Here is a 10,656-nt window from a genome sequence, read left to right on the forward strand (position 1 = left end):
GTCTTCAGTCATTGTCCAAATCGAATTTAAATGCACACGAACGAGGGGGTTCTTGGCGGCGTTGAAAAATTGAAACCAATGGTTGTGGCTTATAAGACTTCAAAAATTGCATGCAACTCAATTCCATTTTTACCTCCACATCCGCCTAGTGCTCTGATAAACCTGTTTTCTTGGCCACCAATTTCGTGATTTGACTATAATTTTTTTTCTCCATGCTGCCGTGGTAATCACCATGGTCGGCCTGATCGTCGTCATTGTCTCGTTGCGTGTTGGGAAATCCTTGTTATAAGTAATGAAAGAAAGTCCATATGCGCAACTGTGGTTGGTTCAAAGTCACAGTGAGTCCCCGGGTCTCCTTCAAGTTGGTTTAGTTGGTAAGAGCGTCTCCAACAACAAGTCCTCATCGGAGGCAAAAGAAACAAAGCTATCTATCCATCCAGGCATTGCTATTGGCCATTGGCAGCGATACCCGGAACGAACATGAAGAGTCATTCATCATTGTGCAAACTTGCAAGTACCGAAGGTTTCGAGGACTTTGAAACGGCGTAAGTACCCCATCCAGTGCTTACACACATCCAATGGGGGACGAAGGCCATTAGCGAAAACCCTTTAGTGCTTATTGTGATATCAATGGCACCCAATGTTTCGACAGACCAATGTGTTGCCAATGCTTGAGACTTACTCGTCTTAAGTTGACGGGGAACGATCTTGAAGGCAGTGTTGTTGAGAAAATCCCGGCCTGCTTCCCCAATAGCATCCGAGCTCATCTCCTTGCCATCCATTGAGTAAGTGGCCATGGAGGACAAACGACGACCTGTGCAATCCCAGCCAGTTTGCCTTGAGCACTGGTAGAAGATATCATTGAGCTGGATGAGGTGGACAGAGAGGATGTGCTTCCTTTAATTCAAAACATGACATCCAACGAGTGTTTGCAAGTGCTGATTCAAAAACCATTAATGTTCTTCAATTTTCAATAGAAGTGCTGATTCATGTTGAGAACTATTATTGTTTGATTGCACGAGGACACGCCGAAAGCCAAGACAAGAGTGAGGAGTGAGGAGTGAGGAGTGAAAAGTTGAGGAAATCCCAATTTCTTCCATAGTCTTTCTCGGGAGGGTTTCGAGATTGGAGAGAGCTGTCTGTTCAAGCGTGGTCCGAGCAGTGGAATGCTCAAATAGGCATTTTGGCGAGGAATGCCATTTTTCATCGCATCTGACTGCAATCCTGAGTTGGGTGCGGATATCAGTGAAAGCACTCGACGGTGAACGATACAAAAATAATCCTTATCACATGACTCGATGTGACAACACGCACACTCCCACCGAGTTCATATTTTTTCAACTAGACCGCTTGTCAGTATTCATGGAACCTTTGGGAAATTCGCCCGTCCTTGTTCTGGGAATAGAATGATAACCCGTGTGCACTATGAATTTATACCACTTCCACCTCATCTGGTTGTTTCTGGCCTGTTTTAATCCAATTCGAGGTCAAGATCCACTGGAAGTCCAATTCCAATTGGATACCAAAGCGCTTGATTTGAAGGCTCCAGCATTGCACAAGTGTTGCGAGAATGGGTTCGGGTTTGACATTGAGACCCGTCAATGTATTCCAGTCCCCGACAATGAGAACCAAGTTGATCCTCGATTGGATCCCAGTTTCTTGAGCTTTTTCGACTACGTGGATTATGACTATCCCGAGATCAATTTCCAATTACATGCTGATCCTCATCTTCCCACATGTACGGATCGCGAGGATCTTGAATACTTTGGAAATGCTCAGAATAACCATCAACAAGGTCAGTACGCCATAGATGACAAAAATTTGACGGGAAGTCACTTCATTCTCATGGACGCAACGACCTCCATGACATACGAAGAGTTCTGTGTGGAACAGGCCTTTTTCCAAGGGCTGTTTGATGGCACAGCCGCCGTGTTCTGTCAAACCAAGTTGGAATTCGAGTGTGAAAATCGTACCTGCATCAACTTCTGTTGTCCATTCCAACAAGTATTCAAAGGAAGCGAGTGCTGGGAACCTTCGGGATCAAACCTAGTACCATTGCCCATTTTCAAGGACGATGGGATCACGGAGACCGAACGGAGACGCTCGGACTTCAAATTTCTACCTGAACGACCTCCCAGTGGTTGTAAGTACTTCAAGTACGAGGACTTTATCATGTTGGAAACTGGCGAGGCACGGGTCTACAAGGTGGATTATGGCTTGGACAAGTACTGTGTGGAACGAGAGGAGATCTACGACAACCAGACAGGCACATATTCGTATCCATTTATGATTGTTGTATGTCAACCAGAGGACGCCAGCTCCAAAGGATTCCTCCGATATGTAGATATTTTGGATTTCACCATTATTCCCACGTTATTCGTCATCTCCTTGATATTTCTGGCCTTGCTCTTTATCCACGTGTATCGACGGAACCGTCAGAAACTGTTTGGGGTTATGACCCTCTGTCTCATCTCGATGTTATTCTTCTTTTATCTACTCCTCATCATTGGCAAGATATTTGCCTCTTTACGTGACTACGAGGGTCTCTGTGTGCTTTTGGCCCTTCTCCTCCAATACTCGTATCTCTCGGCCATATTCTGGCTGAACGCCATGGGCTTCGACATTTGGACCACTTTTCGCCAAATGAAGACCTTGCCGGATCCCAGTCACGCCACCGGATGGAAGCATAAGAAATTCAAATGGTATGCCCTGTACTCATGGGGAGCTCCCATTCTGGTCGTCGTTGTCACCATTGCCATGCAATACTCGCCCATGGCCGATGATACTCACGTGGTCTATCCGGGCATCGGGAAGATGCGCTGCTTTCTGGATAGCGGTTGGCCCTCGGTGTTCTATTTGCATATCATCATTCTACCCCTTCTGATTCTCAATGTCTTGTTCTTCATCTCATCCACGTGGAACCTGTGTTGTGGCATCTGGGCGGATAACAGCGGGGATCCCATGCTACGTGCTCAGAACAAGACCAAGTACACCACGGTGGTGAAGATGTTCTTTGCCATGGGATTGACCTGGATTGCGGAGCAGGTCTCGTTCCTCTTGGAGACCATCTACCATCCGAGTGAGGTCAAATATGTGACCACGGTGTTCAAAATCATCAACTCACTCCAGGGATTCACCATGTTCTGTGTCATATACTTTGATGCTAAGAACATTGAGTGGATCCGGACCCAGATCTTCGGGCTCTCGCCAAAGCTACCCAGTCAGAGAAGGAGTACCGTATCAGAACCGCGAACAAGTTCAACATCGGGCAATTTTGTCTCTTTCAGAAAGATCTCGAAGATCCTGAACGAGTCTCTGAGGGGACACGCCTCCGCTTCAGGTGGAATAGGCAGGGCTAAAAACGGTCCCGATGAGGAAATGATTGAACTCAAGGATGCTCCCAAATCTCCCAGGTAGACTGCGAAATGAGCATTGAATCTCCTAACCGGGTCATGTCTGAACTAACACCAACCAATCTCCAAACGTTCAAACAGGCTTCATGCTACCAAGCTTTTTGTCAAGATGATTCCTATTTTTCTGTCAGATTCGTTTCCATGAGAACTGTATGCATCTCCAGCTTTTTACGTAAATTATTGTTGAAAATGGATAAGCATTTTCGAGAGAATTATCCAGTTTTACTTCTGTTCCTCAAATTCGATCTAGGTGTACTGTCACCGTCATACGTATCCATTCCAATATATTCGAGTACACAGGGAGGATGTGCCGTGTGTTGGAAGGAAATATGTCATCAATGTTATAGTCTATCCTTTACATTAGCAAGTTCTGATTGTTCACATTTAAAGAAAATAAAATGCATGTAACACATTGTTTGGAACCTTTTATTTAACAGTTAGTCACAGTTTTATTCAAAAGAAAAAACCGAATAGAACTCTGCATTGTTTAAGCTCTTAAGATGTATAATCGATTGGCTACTTTTTTCAATTATTTTTTTGCAACTAATATCCAGTATTTAACCTTAAAGTGGATATTTAGATATCTAGTGACAGTTTTAAAATCAGTGCTTCTGTCTGAGCTTGATCCGTTTTTGGAGGGTCGAAGAGTGTAACCAGTGAGGATCAAAAAATCACAGAATTGGCAGACCCAACGTAAATCGTTTGCAAATTGTTAATTTCATCATTGGTCACGTCAGAAATAGGTTCCTCAGTTTTGGACATCCATCGTATTTTAGCTGTGATATGAATGATCTAAAATCGTGATCTACTTGTTGTTGGAAACGTCGCGATCACTAGAAATTTTTCAACTATTTACTACGCCTCTCGAACCTTTGTTTTTTTGATCAATTAACAACATTCATCAGGCCCTGTTGCTAAAAAGTTTGCCCTCATTTTGAGTTACGAATGACAAGAGGTTGGCTAGAAAACGTATCATGTTTTCCATTCATGTTCCCGAATTCCAGGGAGAGAGGCCAACAACATCTCAATTTAAGATGAGGGATAGCTGAGCCTCCTAACAAATTGAAACCGGATGACGTTTCTTTAGTTTTGGGATTTTATCCTGAAAGCTTTGACATCTCAGATCTCGAGAGTCTTTATTTAATGAATCATCTGGCATCCACGGTAAACGTTTTGACGGGAGGCTTTACAACATAACAGCTGTCAAGATGTCTCAAGACTGAAATGTCCAGGGAGCAATTATGGTCGTTTATTTGTTTAAGGAACACTCATTTTCCTTCTCGAGGTTTCGTTCTAATATGTTGATTTGTTCCAGACCAACCACAGATTCCACCCAAGCCAGAGCTCAAAATCTACTCGTGTTAATCTAGTTCTTACATGATGTTGTTTCTAATGTATTTTCAGATTTGAAATGGAATAAGTTGGCCCATACAAAACTACATGAAGAGTACAAAGGATGGAATTCCAATTTAATCTTTGAAATATTGACATCCCGAAAAATCCAGGATCATTGATTGAAGGAGATATATTCCGTTGGCCAATCTTTGAACATCACCTTCAGTGTCATGCATTCGTCCAAGGACCATTTGGACCGTGTTTCATTCCACCCACGAGCAAATGATCGGTGGAGTTGGACCAACGATAATTTGCGTATTTGCTTTATTGTCACCAAGAATGAGTAAATCCCAACTGTTGGTTCCTCTTTGTACAGAACGTAAATGGGAGCGTTCAAAATTGCAGAGTCCGTGCTGAGTACTTACATTCGGATCAATGGTAGACAATAATCTTGATATGCCTGATTTTGAGGAAGCAAGTCACAAATACAAAGAAAGCGAACTTCATATCTTCTTTGTCACTTATGGAGATTATTGGAACTACCCTGAATGTCAACGGAACTTGGACCTTATACATGTTATCGTCCAGTGGAACGTTGTCAGTAAAAGAATACACAATATTTGAATTAAGGTCATATTTGAGCTGTTGTTGAGTCTAGATATGATAAATGATCTAGAATCGAAAGCGACGCTTGAGGGTAAAAGTGTTGAAAGTTACCTTGGACAGGGAATTAAAATCGAATTAAAACTTACATCGATTTACTCGTATGAGTGTGAAATCAAATTAAAGCCGCTTGCTTTCATTGGCCATAAATTGTTTGGAATAGTGCACATCAACTATAAGTCACTATAGAACATGAATACTTCGATTTCATTGTTGAAAGGATGGCTTACACGTCCTGAAACCAGATTTTAATAAAGATGTTCCATTTCATGAAAAGCATTTGAATAGTTTGGTATTCAAAGCTTAATGAAAAGTCTTGAACATCGCTTTACTTTGTAACAAGTTTACCAACGATTCCTTCTTGCTTTGACATTTGTGGTCGCAAAATGTTTGCAGGAAACCAATGATAAAATAAATTAATGTCACAGGATCCCTATTTTACAACTTGTTTGAGGGAAACTTTTGCAAAAGTACGTCGATTCAAAGAAAGAAAAGTTAGATGAAACCATGGTCAGACATGTTTAAGACCTTTTTTTTTGTAAGCCAACGCACATACAAAAATTAAAAAAAAAGACTCTGTTATGAGTTTCTGGTGCAAAGTACTATTCAAAGTCGATTACGGTCAATGAAAAAGAACAAAATGCAGAATCAAACACAAAATGTAAGTCTTATTGTGTTATACCCAAGAATACAAATCACGTAGTAAAAGAGATCATGAACTTTATTGTTGAAGGGATGGTCGGGTAAGGAAGAACATGACCATTGTGTAAAAGTGTAAGGCTTGAATAAGTGGCGAGGAAGGGACAAGAGCGAGCGTGGACGAACTATGGGCATAATGGCGGGAATATGAAAGCTTAATTATAAGATCACAACACTTATCATTATTGTTTTGGTGGCAAAAAATGGGAGGGTTACCACTCGCCTTAAGGTTAACATTAGATCATGGCATTTTGACACTCCTATACGTGCTCAACACTTCCTCTTCATGAAAGCTTGAGGATTGATATCAAAAAAATCTATGAGCGGGGACAAATATTGCACTGAATTATTTTTACACCCACCCTGCATTTCTCCTAAATTTCCAATAAAAATGACCAAAACCCTTCAATTAGCCCGAAAATCCTCGGTTTTAAATAATTTTGATGAAATTTAAGAAATAGTGTATTTTGCCCAAAAAGACCATGATTGTTGAAAACTTATTTTAGCCTAAAAAAAATATCTTTCCGACCCCTACTTATTATATCGTCATAGTTTTACGAGTACAGAATGGGCGACAGTAATGCCAAGCAATCGGCCATTTTCCACAAAAAGGCCATAAAGACATTTAAAATTGAATTGAGATTCAAAAATTGGTTGTTTAAACATTCAAGACGTGCTCAGGCGTAACTGAAAAATAACTAGAGCCAGACACCCAACCTTGAAGGCACAAAATGCGTTTGATTAACATCTGGTACTTCTGTGAAAGATTTTTTGGGACGGAATGGATCAAAGTGCTTTAAACAGGGTCCAGATTCTCAGCAAGAGTTGCTCCTGGAAAGGGCTGAGTATGACAGAAATTTGAGAATGGAACCTATTTCAAATGACTAGCGTGCACTAGAGTCATATGGCAACTATGTTTGAAATGAGAACAAAAAAAAAGTGAGAACACATCAATACACAGTCACAGTCCTTGTAACGATTTCTTTCTCACGTTTGACCTGAAAGCTCAAACCTTGACCCTTGACAAATTTTGCTTGCTTCCTTAGTTTCAGGTTTTTAAAGCCAAGTCTGATAGTAAAATAATCTGTTGTATGTTTAATTTAGCAACATTACAATATAATTTTCAATTATAATTGCCTAATTGCTCAGAACCACCGTGCTGAGCTATTGGGACATTAAAGCTAGAAAAGAAGGTGACGTCAACGTCAAATTTTGGGAAGTTGCTTGCTCTTTTGAGGCTTCATAGATCTTTGTTCAGGGATTAATTTAGAGTTCCAGTTCATCTATCGAAGAAAGGAATGGTTTATTCAGCATTATATTCTATAAACTGTCACAGTACTACTCGCTAACATGCTTAAAATAACTCTTTAGCAGAAAAGCCATTTTTGGACTTATTTTTCCTCCATTAGATCTTCCTTTCTTTGGCAAAAACTTTTTGAAACCTTTGGAACCTATACTAACCGTCTGTCCTTCTTGCAATTGAGCATTTTTAATCCCATGAAGATCAGCATTTTGAATAACAAAAAATCTTTGACATTTAACACCCGAGAGTACTCTAACCTAATGTACTTGAGCGTCCTCCACGACCATGCTCGAAGACGTCCTCAATCGTCAAAGTAGCTGTCGCCCACATTCTTTAAGTAAAGTTTTACCCATCCATGAACCCACATTAGATTGAAATGAGAAGATAATGCTTACATCAAATTCATGTCTGAATCGGAAAAGACACTATCAGACAAGCCGAATTTGGAACAAAAATAAGGGCTTTTTTTCCATGCTTGATCGTGAAAGAGTTCTCAATATTACCATCAGAATTTATTCAACGTATTTGCCATATGACAACATGAGAAAAATATGGTATCGTGTTTTTGTAAATGATAAGGGTTTTTGAACCTTAATGTACCGATAAAAATGTTGACCCTTGCATTGCTGTTTTTAAACGTGATCAATAATTGATTTTTGACCCCAAATGTAGAAAGGGATGTTTTTTGTTCAAATTTGTCTGACAAGCAAGTTGTCGTTTCACAAGAATGGGTGAGGTAAGAACAAATGTTAACATTGAGAAGTGAAGAGAAAACAAGCAGTTGGCGTCATGTTGTGGAGCAATACTATAGACAACATGCCCAAGCCAACCTCTAACATGCATATGCTTAATTTGTCATTGATGTCAGTTTTCCTGCTTGTTGAAGCAATATTGAGAAAGATGATAGGGTTGAGACAGAACCGCACCAAAATTGACATTTTTTTTAGTTCTGTAACACAACTTCACTCGATCATTGAAAATTCATTTTTCTTCACAGTCTTTTCTAACTCCTACAGGGAATGTATTTATATTCCCTAGTAATATTAAAATGAAAGGTCATAATTCGTCTATTTATTATCTTTCAATCTTTATATGATATTTGGTCCACCAACGAAATTGAATTGGCAGACCGAGCTAGTCCTTGAATGTAGGGTTGATCTGGAATGCTATCTAAAAATTTGTCCAAGTCTGACTTGAAAGATGCTACCGAATCAACCAGGCCTACGTATTCCCTACGAATATCAGAGGGAAGCAAATTAAACAATGAAGGAGCCCGAGAAAGAAGAGATGTGGACTTCATTGTTCGAACTAGCCTGGATTCTCGAGGACTTGAAGGTGCTCTCAAAACGCACATTAAGCCTCTGCGGTCACTAGAATTGACCCTAAATCCTGGGTTGGGACGAAGCTCATGGATACTTTTGAAGACGTACAGTATCAGATACCTTTCGTACCTTCTCTGAGTACTGTACAATCCCAACCTTTCTAACCTCTCCCAATACGAGAGCTCTCTCATATCTTCAATGTTCCTAGAAAAACATCTTTGGACCTGCTCGAGCTTTTGCAAACCTGCTGAACTAATTGGAGCCCAAATGGGAGAGGCATATTCAAGATGCTGGGTTAGGAGGAAGTACTTCATGAATATCAAGAAATTCAGCAAGTTTGAACTTCATGATCTTCTCAAACAAATTCGAAGTGAGAGAAATTGGTCCAGCAATGAAGTCCAGATCTCTTCTTTCTCGGGCTCCTTCCCTCTACGATCATTAGAAATGACCCTAAATCCTAGGTTGGGACAAAGCTCATGGATATTTTTGAAGACGTACAGTATCAGATACTTTCGTGCCTTCTCTGAACACTGTACAGTCCCAACTTTTTTAGGCTCTCCTAATATGAGAGCTCTCTCATTCCTGCGATGTTCCTAGTGAAACATCTTTGGACTTATTCGACCTTTTGCAAACCTGCTGAACACATTGGAGCCTAAATAGGTGAAGCATATTCAAGATGTGGTTGAACAATCGACTTGTACAGAGTTAGCATCGTGATGCTGTCTCTGGACTTAAATGTGCGATATATCCAACCACACATTTGAAAAGCTTTACCCATCTTCAACTGGATATGCTCATCGAACTTTCCATTATTTTGGAGGACTACACCTAAATCTGTCATAGATGAGACCTGCTGAATGCTCTTACCTTCATCATCTAAATGTGAAAGTATTCAATGACCTGAAGATCATTGAGCGGAATCTCATTCCGTTCAGGGCCATATTACTCTTAGTAACCCAAGAATAGATTATTTCTAGGTCCTTTGCAAGGCTAGTGGAATCTTGGCCATTCCTAACCGAAACCAACGTTGTATCGTCAGCATAAGAAGAGAGACTGGCAGTAATACTAAGTTTTTGAAGTGTGGCAATGAATATTATAAAAAGGAGGGTCCCTAAGATGGAGCCCTGGGGAACACCTGACTTGACATCATGTCTGTCACTAACGGATCTCTCAACCTTAACAATTTGATTCCTATCCTGAATGAAGCTTCTTATCCAATTGAGAATCTTGCCTTGGATCCCGATGTCATGGATCCCAATGGGATCAACAAAATGTTCAAAATCAGGGTGCCACACGAAATTTTTCTCGAACTTCCTTTTTTTTTCACATGACTAATACCACACAATATCCCGAGACGAAAGGGGTATCTAGATTTGTTGAGGCAAGATATCAATTTGTTATACACCCTTTGAGATTTCAGTCATTCGCAGCCTTTGTCTGCCTGAATTTCGATTATTTTAGCAAGTTCGATTTAGTAATGAATAGGGACACAGGGGACAATTGATCTGCTTTACAACACCACCTGTCTATCTTTCATGCAAGAATTTTACGACCGGCTTGTCCGAACGTTTTGTCTCTCTCTACCCTATTTCTATGGCTTTGACGAACTCTATATTTAGGTACAGGCTTCAATGGTGGTCAAACATATAAACACACTTCTGTAACCAGACCCTACCCAACGAACTCGAAAATAACCTTTGAGTTTCTCATGTTCACAAGTGACTTCATGGAATAAAGAATTGTAAATGGATCTTCTCGTTGAAATAGAGATCATGAATGAAATGTTGGGGATTTCAGAGCTTGAGGAAAGTCTGTTTGAAGGAAGTCCACGGTTTCCAACCATTAATCTCCCGTCATTTAGTTACATGGAAGAGAAAGCCTTCAAGAGAAGCTTTTGAATTTTATAATTCAAAACCATGAT

General features: G+C 40.4%; 1 protein-coding gene across 3 annotated transcripts; it reads left to right on the forward strand.

Moving 5' to 3' along the window:
- Positions 1-5,600, forward strand: LOC131880694 (probable G-protein coupled receptor Mth-like 3). Of its 3 annotated transcripts, XR_009373286.1 has the most exons (3): positions 1-3,220; positions 3,288-3,413; positions 4,818-5,600. XR_009373286.1 is itself a non-coding variant. In XM_059227377.1 (2 exons), exons 1-2 carry the CDS (start codon positions 1,426-1,428, stop codon positions 4,831-4,833), a joined length of 2,004 nt encoding a protein of 667 aa, XP_059083360.1. In that variant the 5' UTR covers positions 1-1,425; the 3' UTR covers positions 4,834-5,600. The 3 variants fall into 3 exon arrangements, 2 of the variants coding, with proteins under 2 accessions (XP_059083360.1, XP_059083362.1); XM_059227377.1 differs by having other exon boundaries at positions 1-3,413; XM_059227379.1 differs by lacking the exon at positions 4,818-5,600 and having other exon boundaries at positions 3,288-3,825.
- The last annotated feature ends 5,056 nt before the right edge of the window (positions 5,601-10,656 follow it).

This window comes from Tigriopus californicus, chromosome 5 (genome assembly GCF_007210705.1).
Source record: "Tigriopus californicus strain San Diego chromosome 5, Tcal_SD_v2.1, whole genome shotgun sequence".
NCBI lineage: Eukaryota > Metazoa > Arthropoda > Copepoda > Harpacticoida > Harpacticidae > Tigriopus > Tigriopus californicus.